Source organism: Cololabis saira, chromosome 14 (genome assembly GCF_033807715.1).
Source record: "Cololabis saira isolate AMF1-May2022 chromosome 14, fColSai1.1, whole genome shotgun sequence".
In the NCBI taxonomy this organism is placed as follows: Eukaryota; Metazoa; Chordata; class Actinopteri; order Beloniformes; family Belonidae; genus Cololabis; species Cololabis saira.
This window is the reverse complement of record NC_084600.1, coordinates 13,965,507-13,979,614: the sequence shown is the minus strand read 5'-3', so window position 1 is coordinate 13,979,614 and position 14,108 is coordinate 13,965,507. Positions and strand designations below refer to the sequence as shown.

Sequence of the window (14,108 nt, the reverse complement as noted above, 5' to 3'; positions counted from 1 at the left end):
ATTTTATTTGAAGATTCATTTTTCTTTTAAACGTAACAAACATACAAACCACTCTCACTTATAGGAGAGATGTCAAGGCATTATACATTCCCGATAAATAATAATGCTGTATTTGATCATTCTCTGCGATTTCATGCCGCTATCGGTAGTCGGGCTGCAGGCGCTGGAGATGAACAAGCTTTTTTCCCGTTTGGACTTTCAGTCGTACACGGAACCAGATGTATAAATCAAGTTGTAAATACAGTAAGAAACTATATCGAGCTCCGACAAAGCGCAGTTGCAGCACCCAAAAAAAATAACAAGGTTGGTTTTTTTGCAGCTTATTCTGCCCTGTCATCGGGATTAAAACACTGTTTTTCAGGCACACAGCAGACATTTGGGTCCGAGACGAGACCTTTTATCTGGCCGAGCGGCATGACGAGGCCGTGCAAGCGGGCTGTTACACTTTTATCTCCAAGGTTGCACATGATCCAGCAGTCAGAGAGCATCCGCTGCTCGTGTGGTTGTGTTTGACATGTGGACGTCATCTGACGGGACGAACGGGAAGCTTCGGGGGCAGAATTGAACCAGGAGGGCTTTGTGTGACCCATCTTTACACTTCTATTAGGCTTTATTTCTTCTTGCATACAATTGGTACCTTTTGTTACCAGGATGAGTTCAGTCGGTGGAGAAATATATACGAAAGAAATGTTGCTGTTGAGTGATTTAAATGCTATACCAACTAAATATTCACTGTCGTACGAGGTAGATGACACAATCCTGATCAGACCACCTCCGATCTCATCTAAGAGAATAAAACTGCTGTTGTGAAAGATGTAAGGACTGACCGCCTCAGACAGACGTCAACTAAGTATAAAGACTTTCTTTTCCTTGTGTCTTGGATCATCTGAACAAGGGCTTAGTATACTGAGGAACCCCCCTGCCCCACCTTTAGTAAGCACATCATAATGATGCACTTTACAAACTGTAAGGTGACAAATGATCGATAAATGAAAAACTTAAAGCAGCACAAAGCTCAGCTGGCTCCCCTGCAAGTGTGGAGGTTAAGTTATGATGTTGCTCTCATTTTCCCGGCAGTCATTGCTTTCTGAATCGCCTCTTAATCGCCTCTTAATTGACTTTTCATCGGCTCTTAATATCCTGTTAATTGCCTCTTAATCGGCTCTTAATCTTGACTCTTAATCGCTTCTTAATCACCTCTTAATCGCCTCTCAATTGACTTTAAATCGACTCTTGATCGACTCTAAATCGGCTGTTAATCGACTCTTAATCGGCTCTTAATCTTGACTCTTAATCGCTTCTTTAAATCAGCTGTTAATCACCTCTTAATCGCCTCTCAATCGACTTTTAATCGACTCTTGATCGACTTTTGATCGCTTCTTAATCGACACTAAATCGGCTGTTAATCACCTCTTAATCGGCTCTTAATCTTGACTCTTAATCACTTCTTAATCTACTCTAAATCAGCTGTTAATCACCTCTTAATCACCTCTCAATCGACTTCTAATCGCCTCTTAATTGACTCTTAATCGCCTCTGCTATGATGTCCACTGCAGCTCTTTGAACTCGAACTTGACGTCAGGATTTTTGATCGGCTTTCATTCAGTCTTTAAATCTGGCTGCTGAAGATGTTCAAGGTTATGAAGAGATGAAGGTCGTGGAGCCTCCGACATCGTTTATTTCTAATCAGCTGAATGTAGTTCAGATAAAGAAAAAACCTGAACTATCAGAAAATTGTCAATCATAACTGAGTAAAGTTATGGCACTTTTCCACTAGTACCTACTCAGCCCGACTCAACTCGCCTCGGTTTGGTTCTTTTCCACTAGGGGTCTAACGTGCCGAGTAGATACTTTTCTGTAACTATTCTGCTGAGGTTCTAAGCGGCTGAGTCGGGCTGTGATGTCATCACACTACAGGCCACCGATTGGTCGGGGGGTTGACCTGTCAGCCTGGTAGGACTGCATGACTTCGACCCTCTCCTGTGCTTCTCAAAGGTGTTTCGCCTCGCCGCATTGAAGCCTTCTCTCCCTCCGTTCATTTTATATTGAATACAAGCCACAGAGCAAGCAGCAGATGTATCAACTCTCCCGCCTCTGGAACTCACTGCCACAGGACATACAACTGTCAGACTCTATCATCACCTTCAAATCCCGCCTTAAAACTCACCTTTTCAGACATGCATACTCTTTACTGTTGTTTTATGTATTGTACTTTGCTTTGTTTTTGTCTTTATCGTCCTTTTGTACGGCGACCTTGAGTGTACTGAAAGGCACCTATAAATAAAATGTATTATTATTATCAGTGGTGGACAGTAACGGAGTAAATGTACTTGAGTACTGTACTTAAGTACATATCCAGAGGATTTGTACTTTACTTGAGTATTAGATTTCTTTGGTACTTATTACTCTTACTTGAATACATTTCCAAGACAAATATTTTTACTTTTACTCGAGTAAATTTCTAGGAAGGCTGAAAAGTACTCGTTACTTTCAGGTCTGCTCTTTTTTCTTCTTCCCTAAAATCCTATTGCACACAAGCTGTTTTTGTCAAAGGAGGAGACCTATCACAGTGCACGCTCTCCACTGGGATGTACTGTACGTAAAGCGGAAATACGTCAAGCCTCCTCAAAACGATACCGCCAAAGTAGCCTGCGTTTGTCAAGACAGAGCTGCAACAAGTCAAGACAGAGCCGCAACAATGGCTACGCCTGCGTCAGGAGAAGAAACACAATCCGCTGAGTCGTCTGAGTTTGATAATGAGCCGGACTCATGATTCATGATTGTTAATAAACTCTGCATCATCTGCTGTCCTCTTATGATCCCATTCATTTGATTTGTTTTTGGTGTTTCTGCAGGTTTTATATAACATTGTGGTTCTAAAAGCAGCACATCAGTGCAGCTGGTTTCAAAGAGTTAATTCTCAGAAACAATAGTTAAAAGATCCTTAAATTAATTTAGAAAAAATATAGTAATTTACTGATGTGGAAAATAAGAAATTTACTCTTTCTCTTACTCTTACTTAAAGTAAATTTAAAAGCATTTACTTTTGGATACTTAAGTACCTTTAAAAGCAAGTACTTTTCTACTCTTACTCGAGTAATATTTTGACTGAGTTACTTTTACTTTTAACGGAGTAAATTTTGACCAGTAGTATTTGTACTCTTACTCAAGTACTGGGGTCGAGTACTCTGTCCACCTCTGATTATTATTATTATTACTTCTTTGTTTGTGTCGCACAATCGAGTACATCACAGCAGTTTAACTCCAACCCGCCTACTTCTGAGTGTGGAAAAGAAACGAGGGCCAGGGCTGAGTAGGTACTGGTGGAAAAGCACCATAAGTTCAAGCTGGCGCTGATTATCTGACGATCCTTTGGGTTCAGGTTTCGGTTATCTAAGATCATTTACATGTATGATCGTAGATGTTCATCTCGTAAACAGTCGGAACAGTTTTTTATTCATCCTCCCCGCACCGTGTCCGAGCCTCAATAGTTCTCCCTGTGGATCCAGTCCTGCTCGTTGAAGTAGCGCCCGCCCTCCAGGTTGGCGTGGAAGGACCTCCGGTCGGCGTACCCCCCCAGGCTGGTGTGGAAGGCGTCCTGCTTCCCGCTGCTGACGTAGGTGTGGTAGAGGTCCACCTTCCCGGCGCGGCCGCCGGGCCTCGCCGCGGCATCCTGCAGCTCCCTGGCCGCCCTCAGGCTGTCGTCGAACAGCCCGCCGTCTCCGTACGCGCCGCCGCTGCCGCCGTAGTGCTCGCTCCTGGTGGTGCGCCGGCCCAGGCTCCGGTCGTACGGCTCCCTGTTGCCGGGGCGACCCAGGCTCCGGTCGTACGGCTCCCTGTTGCCGGGGCGACCCAGGCCCAGCTCGTTCAGCTCGAAGTTGAGGAAGCAGCTCTCGTTGCTGGCGAGGGTCACGAAGCCGCTCTCCGTGTCGCGGCCGCCGAGGTTGTCGTAGTCGCCCGTGGGCGTGTCGGGCGACGAGCACAGGAAGGACGTGTTCTTGGTGGTGGGGCGTCCGGAGACCAGGTCGTCATCCTTCTGGGAGCGGATCACGTTGTAGACGTCCGCCGAGGCGGGGCTGGCGCCGGCCCCGGCGCCGGCACCGAGGCCCAGGTCCGTCTGGCACACCTCCGACTTCTGATGGGTCCTGGTCCTGTTCCCCACACACACACACACACACACACACACACACACACACACACACACACACACACACACACACACACACACACACACACACACACACACACACACACATATGGTTCGGTATATTATACACTAGTGGAAATGACGGTAAATGGTACCAGGCCCATTTAAGAAGAAAGAACTCCTGGTTTAATGGGGCCTATAATGAAATGTATTTCTGCACGTGAGATCAAATCCTTGGATTTGGACAAATGAGAAAATCAGACGTGACCAGATCCTTTCAATTCGTTCTGGGAGGCCTGAGTCTGCAAATGTTTCAACTTACCGGTAAATCAAATCTGGGGTTTTTCTTTAGAAATAAGTAAGTAAGTAAAGTTTATTTACTGGAACACACTACAAAACACTCAACAAATTGCAGTTGACTCTTGCACCTGTTGATCAGGCCGACTTCATCAGGCCCAGTGTCTTAGGGCCTGATTTACTAAAGGTTTGCGTGTGTAAAAATGTGTGCAAACTTGACATCACCCGCAAACCAAAGTGCCAGCTGATCTACTAACAGCGTGCAAAGAGGACTGCGCCTCTCAAATGAGCAAAATAGCACACGCTGTTCATTTAGTACTTTTGCCCTGATGAATAATCAATATGGGGCGTACCCGCCAGAAATCGTTAAATACTGGGAGGGGAAAATGCAAATATCTCCATTTACCACCCGCAATGAGATTTACCAAGCCTGAAAGTTTTTGCGGGGATTGTGATTGCGTCTGTATTTAATACGTTCGAAAGGAAGGTGCTAATCTCCACATGCAAAAAGAGAAATATTTTATTTGAATGTTAAATCGAGTATTATTCAGCAAAAGGTTGTCACAGGAGGCACGTTCATTTTTTTATTTGTGATAATAAATAAATCACGTCTTTTCATGGAGAAAAAAGTGTTTCTTATTGTGCGCCTATACTTGTTCTGCGGTCATACCCCGGTGTTGTGCCGTATTCAGCACCCCTGCCGTGAAAAGCACCCCCTCGTCTGACAAAAATGATATTCTCATTCCGTGTCATGTTCTGTTTAGCGTCCAGTTTTGTGTTAATGATTCATGTTTAAATGCGCTCATGGATTCCACAATAGTCATACTTTCCCACAATCACAGTCACAGATAACAAAAATCGGGTAAATGGTTATTGATGTCATTAATTAATAGCCTGCTTACTGTGTTGTCATAATATTTGTAAATATATATAATATAAACTCCTAAGTATGTGTTTGTGTGAGTGTGTATATATAAATATATTGAAGTGTCAGTGTGTTGTTTTTTTTCTTGGTCTACTTATCATTGAATATACGAGGGGGTGCTTTTCACGGCAGGGGTGCTGAATACGGCACAACAATTTGCCTCTTCCACTAATATCTCTAACTCCAACTCGTCCAATTTCATTTTGCGCTTGCAACTATATCCTGCTTTCCATCCAGACTCTCCATGGCGCAAAGTTTGCGCCGCAAACCGTAAGACGTGCAACACCTCATTTAAATACTGCGGTTTGCACCTGTTATCAATTGCGCACGCAATCTTAGTTGATCACCCGCAAAACACACAACAACAGCGCGCGCAAACTTTTTCAGTGCACACGCAATTTAGTACTCTTTATTTAGGATCTTAGTAAATCGGGCCCTTAATGTTTTTCAATGTTATTGTATTTATATTTATTGTACATATTTATTGTAATGTTATTATGCAATTTTATATAACCTTTTTTTATTTCTAGCACTCCACTTCCCCTATTCCCTCAAAGTGCTTATGCTCTTTGTTCAGGCTGCACTTGTAAATAAGAATTTCTTCTTAAATTGCTTGCCTGGTTAAATAAAGGTTAAATAAATAAAAACATATTTCTAGAGCACCTTTCACAGACGAGGGAATGTCACAAGGTGCTTCACAAAAAACAACATTAATAATAACACGAATAAAACACTATAATAAAAGTAGAAATGAGATTAAAAACAAGACGATACAAATAAAAAACTCCTAGAATAAAAGTAAATAAAATCAACATGAAGGTCATAAAACAACCGTCTCACTGCTGATGTTTAAAAGCTCTGAGAAACAGGTTTTTAGTTTGCTTTTAAAAGCATCGATGGAGTCCAGAGAACATAGAGACCTGCTGAAGACGAAACAGTTCCTTCTTGTTTAAGCAAGAAAACAAACTGTTGCAGTCGTCCAAACGAGACGACACAAAAGCAGGAATAGTTAGCTCAAGATCATCTTTAGAAACAACTTTTCTTAGTTTGGAGATATTCCTCAACTGGTAAAAACAGTTCCTTGTCAGCTGTTTTGTTCTGATGACATTTCTTTTTCAAAGACCAAGATTTCTTAGGCTTGACTTAAATGAGACAAATAGATCCTGTTTCTCTTGAAAAAGTATCGTTGCAGCCACTTTCCTGCCACTCCTGGATTATGATGTTTATATGAAAGCCTCTGCTCACTAATAACATCTCCTGGACGCTGCATATCACGACCTGGTTGTAAACCCCGCACACATCACTGCACATCATACTCTCTCACTGACTGTTCCTCACTTTCCATTCGCAGAACCCCCCAGTGGTATCTACCTGTCTATAAATCCATAATTCGACTACTTTGATCCTATTTGTCCACATACTTGACACAGAAACATCTGATCGTAGCCTCCGGCCCCTGGATAACATCTCATTTGCCCCTCAGTCCTGTAACCAACTGCAGCTGAAGCTGTCCAGTTTTATGTCGCTACAGGACTTCAAATTACTTGTAGGAAGGCTGGTAAGACAGTCAGTGGGGGTTTGAACATGTACTGTATTTAACTAATTCTCTTTTCCTTCATTTTATTATTATTAACAATCTTATGTTCCTGTTTTGTTTTTGTCTCTTGTGTGTTCAGTTAGTCTGTGTTTTGCTGCTGCTGCTGCTGCTGCTGCTGCTGCTGCTGCTGCCTGAAACAGGTCTCTCTGGTGAATGACACCCTGGTCTCAATGAGATTTTACCTGCATGAATAAAGGTTAATAAATAGATAAAATAATTCAATGAGCAGCTCAGGTGCTGTGACATCACAGACCCAGATCAGAGTAGCATCACATACTTGTTCATGCTTCACCCCAACTAAGGTCCCGTCGTGATGAATGTGCTGAACCACCAGAAGTCCTGACAGAACGAGAGACATTCTCCAACCAAAGTCACCTGACTCTTGTCTTGTCTATTAAACACAGACTCTTCTTTTTTAGCATAAACAAACTGCATGTTTGTTTGCTTTAGAGGTCTCAAGGAACTGGAAGGGCTGGACTTTTCAAAATCTCCCCAACTCTTGGTTTCTCCAAAATCTTGAATTTCCCTTGGGATTAAGAAAGTATATGTCTGTCTGTCTGTTGATATCTATCCATCAATTGCTAAGAATTCTATCTATCTGTCAACCTTTCTGAAAGTTAGCAAATATTCCCTCAAATGAAAGTGAAACTGAGATGTATAAAATAAAACACTTCTGTAGGACTAAAAAGTTTAGTATAATTTAATTGTGGAGACTCATCCAGTCCCGTATTTCTCCTAATAAAGGAAACTTTCCATCCATCTCTTACCCAACCTTTAATACGCATAAACAAACTACATGTTTGTTTGCTCTATCTATCTATCTATCTATCAGCTGCTCGAGGAACGACTGCAGGCTCCAGCTGTCTTACAAAAACCTTTTCTACCAAACGAGATGATGATTCAAAGTTGTTGCTGCTACCAATAAAGAATAAGCCGCTGATAAAAAAACAGCTGAGTTAGGCCTTTTCTTAGGAATACAAATAAAGCAAAATGAACATAAATAAACCATTGAAAGCAGCCTGCAACCTGAAGTTCTGATCACAATGTATTCTTTTATTTGTTTATTTATTTAAACTGCATTTACTGGTAACATGATTAAATGACGGATGCATCTGAAGCGTCCTCCTCCTGGAGGACCGAGCTTAGAGGAAGCCCCATTAACAGATTACATTTGTCTGTAACTAACAGCCATACAAACAGGGAGTGTGTGTGTGTGTGTGTGTGTGTGTGTGTGTGTGTGTGTGTGTGTGTGTGTGTGTGTGTGTGTGTGTGTGTGTGTGTGTGTGTGTGTGTGTGTGTGTGTGTGTGTGTGTGTGTGTGTGTGTGTGTGTGTGTGTGTGTCTCACCGTCTGCAGAGCGTCTTGAAGCAGCAGAGCCCCGTGACGGTCAGCAGCAGCAGGATCAGCGGGATGGTGGGAATGATGACGTACACCAGGTTCACGGCTGCGGACCAGAGACGCAGGTTAAGCCTGAATTATGGTTCCGCGTTAAATCGACGCAGAGCCTACGCCGTAGGGCAGTGGTTCCCAACCTTTTTTCAATGGAGCCCCCCCCTACTTGTGTCTAAGACCAGCCGGGCCCCCGACCCGTACGTACTAGCACCAAAAGAGTTAGTTATTCGTTACAAACCTTTAATTGAAAAAATGAACATTAATTATGTTTTTTTGATACATTTCTCTTTGGTTTACCCTGTACTTTGTTTTTCTCACCTTCCTTTTGTGTCACCAATGTATAAAATACACACAAAAAATAATCGCAAGGACATAATAATATTTCTGAAAAATGTCTCTTTTAATATGAGAGCAACATTTTTTAACATTTTTCCTTTAACAACCTGTCGGAGTAGTAGTATGATATGATTAAATATTGAATAATGATATAATAATACGTTTTTAAGTTTTTATCCTGATAAATAACTTAGTATTTTAAAATGACCAAAATATATTTCTAAGTGGGTTTATACAGACTTGGATTACTGTATTCCATTAGGTATGTTTTTATGATTTTTTATTTATTTAACATGTGTAAATATAATTTTTACAACTGCATATCCTCAAAGCAGACAAAGTTTTGCGCCCCCCCCCCCAGAGATCTCTGGGGCCCGGATCCCAGGTTGGGAGACACTGCCGTAGGGTACGGCGTAGAGTACGCGGCGACGCGCACTGTACGACGTAGGCTCTGCGTTGGTATAACGCGGAACCATAAATCAGCCTTTAGAGGAGCGGGTTCGGGCTGCAGACAACGTGCCGCTGTTCTGTCCATTTCTGCTGCTTTGTCGAAAAATGCTACAGCTGCATAAACCGATAGCTTCTGCCCAGGGGCGCCTCTTTTTCATAGGGGTGGCCAGATGGGGCCACTTAAATTCTTTGGGGTGGACACCAAAACTAAAATCCATCATTACAGGATTTTATTAGTATACAGGCTCAGAAATACTTAAAGGGACCTATTATGGCATCTAATACCTATTTTAAACAGGTCTTGAATGTCTTAAAAACAAGCTTTTGATTGTTTTTGCTAAATAAATAAGAAATTCAGCCTGTGAGCCATGTCTTTATCTTCCCAGTCTCTAACCTCATTATCTATGAGGGATTCTGAGTGGGCGGGGCTATGATAATGAGGCACTGTGCTGATTGGCTGCCTGAATGACGCAATGACGCGAATGACGTGATACACCGCTACAAAAAAATGCCGAACGGCTCGTAGATCCACATCACACTGGACGGCTCATCCGGGCGGCTGTACAGACACTGCAGAATTTGGTTTCTTTCCTCCTTCTCTGAGTTGGCAGGCTGAGGGGAGACCACTTTATATATGTTAAAGCAAGAAAAAACGAGTTTTTCATAATAGGTCCCCTTTAAAGAAACGCCTACTGATATGCAAATGGCTCAAATGATTTGGGATGAAACTCGTAACTGACGATAGAATCTATGTGACCGGCAAGTGTTTTTTTTTTTTTATTGAGGCAAGTGGGGTGGCCAGCAAATTTGTAGGGGGGGCCGTGGCCACCCCAGGCCACCCCCTGGTGGCGCCACTGCGCTTGCCAGGCCGTCATTGTAAATAAGAATGTGTTCTCAATGACCTGCCTGATTAAATAAAGGCCAATGACGAAATGAATATCAAATAAAGCGCTAGAATTGTTTTTTTTTTTCTCTTTATCGTATAATGTTCACAAAGTGTAATGCAATTCATGTCATGGGTAGTGTATCTTGAAGGATCAAATACTCAACATCCCATGTTATCAATTTTAAATCAATATTTTTATGGGTAGCATAATTTGATAGCCCAGTAACATCCTATCAAATAATGCTCCCGTCACTTAAAGACTACTAATCAACTCACTGCCACTGCAGGATGAATGTCAGCATACTTACACTTCAATTTATCAATTTTAAATCAATATTTCAGGGGTAGCATAATTTGATAGTCCAGTAACATCCTATCAAATAATGCTCCCTTTGAGGATGTCACCGTTAACAGCAGCGTGGACTGAAAGGATGCAAGAAATTATGGGCGTGGCAATCAAACTTTGAAAATCGACTGTGTGCAGAACCCCAAAGTAGCAGCTCTCGACGGGTAGCATGGATGGACAGAACCCTGGTTTGAGAGCCAGACCTGTACTCCTGGCCCGGTTCTGGTCGTTCGGATCCCAGGGAGGAGCCGGTGAAGGGACGACCTCTGCAAAGAGAGGCATGATGCTCAGACTCTGTAAGAGCAGCTGCTGTAACTGTGTGAGCAGAACCTCACCTGTCTGGGTGGAGTTGGGGGGGGTGGGGTCCGCTGGTTGCTCTGGTGGGGGGGGGGGGGGATAAATCACAGTCGACAATAACGTCCAAAGACTTTTGAAAGCATGAGAACAGTGAGGCCTCATACCGGCGGTGTACTTGCAGATGAAGTTGTTCTTGGTTTCACACTTGTCGTCGTTCCACTGGAACATGTAGAGGCCCCCCAGGCCTGGGGGGGCGGACGGCTGGTGGTACATGACCACGCACACCTCGTACCCGCATGACGGCTCGTCCCAGTGCCAGTTCCTGGAGCACACACACACACACACACACATGAGAGATGAGCAGAAACAGGTTTCACCGTCTGAAAAATACAGTAACGTAGAATAATGAAATAGAAGAAGAAAGTAGTTGAAGTTTTAGGCAACTCAAAGTTTGTCCTGTTTAAACATTTTAATTAAAATATATGAAAACATTCTTATCGTTGCAGGAATGAGAGTCCAGGTACTTTGAGGGACCACAAAAACGGATTTGTACCTTTCTGAAAGTTAGCAAATATTCCCTCAATATGAAAAGTGAAACTGAAACTGAAAAGTTAAACTGAGATTTATAAAATAAAACACTTCTGTAGGACTAAAAAGTTTATAATCTAATTGTGGAGACTCATCCAGTCCCGTATTTCTCCTAATATTTCTCCTTTGATACGCATAAACAAACTGCATGTTTGCTTTAGAGGTCTTCTTGGTTTCTCCAAAATCTTGAATTTCCTTTGGAATTAATCTATCTATCTTTTCTTTCTATCTATCAGCTGCTCGAGGAACAACTGCAGGTTCCAGCTGTCTTACAAAACCTTTTCTACTAAACCTAGATGATGATTCAAAGTTGTTGCTGCTACCAATAAAAAATAAGCCGCTGATAAAAATCAAGTGGTAAAAAACAGCTGAGTTAGGTCTTTTAATAGGAATACAAATAAAGCAAAATAGACAAAAATAAACCATTGAAAGCAGCCTGCAATCTGAAAGTACTTTTAGATTTTAGTTTTAGGCCAATTAAAGCTGGTCCTGTTTAAACATTTTATAAAAAAATTTTAAAGTATGAAAACAAATCTTATCGTTGCAGGAGAAGATCAGAAGGAGAGTCCAGGTAATTTGAGGGAACACAAAAACGGGACGAACCTCTCTGAAAGTTATCAAATATTCCCTTGAATTAAACTGAAACTGATATTTGAACATGAAATAAATCCCTTATGGTGCTTTAATCATCACATCCTGTTACAGACCTCAGAAAAGATTAAACTGTAGTTGTAGCAGCAGACGGACAACTTTTACCATTGCATGTGAACTTTAGCTTTATTACCAATAAAACACTTCTGTAGGACTAAAAAGTGTATAATCTAATTGTGGATACTCATCCAGTCCCGTATTTCCCCTAATAAAGGAAACTTTTCTAAAAGATCCCGACCCTGAAGTTTACTCCAAACTGACCTAAATCTGAACTAAGTTTCTTAGTTTCAGAGGTTCTTTGGAAACAATGTGAATCTCTCAGCTGCCTTTGAAATGCTGAATATCTACGGATAATTTGCAGCTCTGTGTTTCATAGCAGTCGGAATAATGACAATAAAAAGTATCTTTATGTATAAAAAAGACTTATGAACAGATTTTGATGAGTAAAATGTTCAAAATGTTTTCCAGATTAATGCTGGCCACAGAGAGAATCAGCTGTAGACCTCATTTGGGAGGAAACAAATGTGTAATCAATAATTTGATTACTGTAAAAAAAAAAAAAGAAAAAAAGAAAAGATTTTAAACTCAGACCCAAACTAATAAAAAAAATCCCAATTAAGTGAGCTTTTGGAGAAGTTTTACGATGTTGGACGGCTTTCCAGAAAATCAGCAGAGAGGGTTTGATTGTCAGGAAGTGACCCCCCCCCCTCAGACCTGAATGCAGACTTGCTGCCGTCCAGCCAGTAGTACTGGGAGGCGCAGTCCGAGCTGCTGTCGTCTCCATGGTTACGCCGGAGCCCTATCCAGAAGTCCCCGTCGGCGGGATGGAGCTCCTTGACGAGCTCCTCGATGACCTCCTGCTCGGACTGGGACTCCACGCTGAGCAGCTGGCCTCCGTCCCGCCTGCACGCCAGCTCGGCCTCCGCAAAGTTCAGCTTCCGCCGCAGCTCCGAGAAATAGGCCAGCTTGTAGCACGGCCTCCCTTTCCCTGCTCTGCACACCCGCTGGCCTGCACACAGGCAGAGGTCTCAGCTCAGTGTCGTGTTCAAACCCAAAGCATCTGATAAATAAGACGTGTTGATGAATGGGCTTCTCTAAAAGTTTGCTGCATACCTCTGGCTTCAAATATGTCAGCTCCAAGGGCCAAAAGTCAAGCGTAGAGTCAGGATTGTGAGGCACCGATGAAATAACAGAATCACAGTTTAATTAAAAGCCATCTCTGAGCTGCGTTGTGCATTTGTGCGTGTGTTACTCACCTGTGATGAGGCTCCGGGCTGCAGATGCATCGAAGCTTAGGAGCAGAAACTGACACAGGACTGTCAACAGGTTCATCTTCGTCATCGGCGTCGACAATTCACCGCAAAGCCCTGCTCTTTAGGTCTCCTCCATCTCTCTTCATCCGTTAGATCATCAGAAAACCACATGAACACCAGAGGTAAGCTGTAGCGTCGCACGGAAAGAAAAAGTTGGGAAATTGAAAAGAGAAGAAAAAAAGGAGTGCAGGAGGGACGAGCACTCTTGTTCTGTCTGCTGAAAAAGAAGGTATGTGATCCAGAAAGAGGAGTGGAGGGAGGAGGAGAGCAGGCTGCATGTTCGGGAGGGGGCTGTAATCTGTTAAGAGCAGTCTTAATGATTGGGAGAAGAGGCTGCATTGATCGCAAGACATCTAATCATGCAAGTGCTTCTCATCGTAAACGCTGACAAGAGGCAGATCTCACTCGTTCCTTTATTGCCTAAGCTTTTGGTTTTATCATTACAAAAGTGTTACATGGAAATGATCTCCTCTAACTCGATCAGGGATATTCTTAAACATTGTCTTCTAGGACGGCCCTGCTGCGTTTTTGAACTGTCTTATTAAAAGAAAAAACAAGTGATGAGCTGTACACTTGATCTTAACTATAGTGTCCAAACCTGGTTTCAAATAGGAAATATGACTTTTCTTTAAAGCTTCAAAGTAAAGGAAGATCTTTGACATTATTCTGATCATTGAGCTTTGATTCGACTTCATTATTTATTGTGTCCATTACTGTTCTTATATCTATAAACTTAACGCTAAAGCCAATCACCCAGCTTGCTGTTAATATATGCCTGCTTCCCAGCTAATTCCCATTTAGTTTAAATATTTGTGCTCTTATTTCTTTCACACATAAACCGGTATGTGGTGCAACTGCCAAAACAAATCATTTTTGAATATTGT

At 42.4% G+C, this 14,108-nt stretch overlaps 1 protein-coding gene across 3 annotated transcripts; it reads right to left on the bottom strand.

Moving 5' to 3' along the window:
• Position 1: 1 nt before the first annotated feature.
• layna (layilin a) lies at positions 2 to 13,556 on the bottom strand. Of its 3 annotated transcripts, none has more exons than XR_009784064.1 (8): positions 13,168 to 13,556; positions 13,025 to 13,045; positions 12,626 to 12,920; positions 10,711 to 10,994; positions 10,579 to 10,641; positions 8,313 to 8,409; positions 1,411 to 4,151; positions 2 to 1,287 (listed from the first exon to the last, which is right to left on the bottom strand). XR_009784064.1 is itself a non-coding variant. In XM_061739786.1 (8 exons), the coding sequence occupies exons 1-8, from the start codon at positions 13,250 to 13,252 to the stop codon at positions 3,485 to 3,487; spliced, it is 1,428 nt and encodes a 475-aa protein (XP_061595770.1). In that variant the 5' UTR covers positions 13,253 to 13,556; the 3' UTR covers positions 2 to 3,484. The 3 variants fall into 3 exon arrangements, 2 of the variants coding, with proteins under 2 accessions (XP_061595770.1, XP_061595769.1); XM_061739786.1 differs by having other exon boundaries at positions 2 to 4,151; positions 10,711 to 10,752; positions 10,837 to 10,994; XM_061739785.1 differs by having other exon boundaries at positions 2 to 4,151.
• Positions 13,557 to 14,108: the final 552 nt, after the last annotated feature.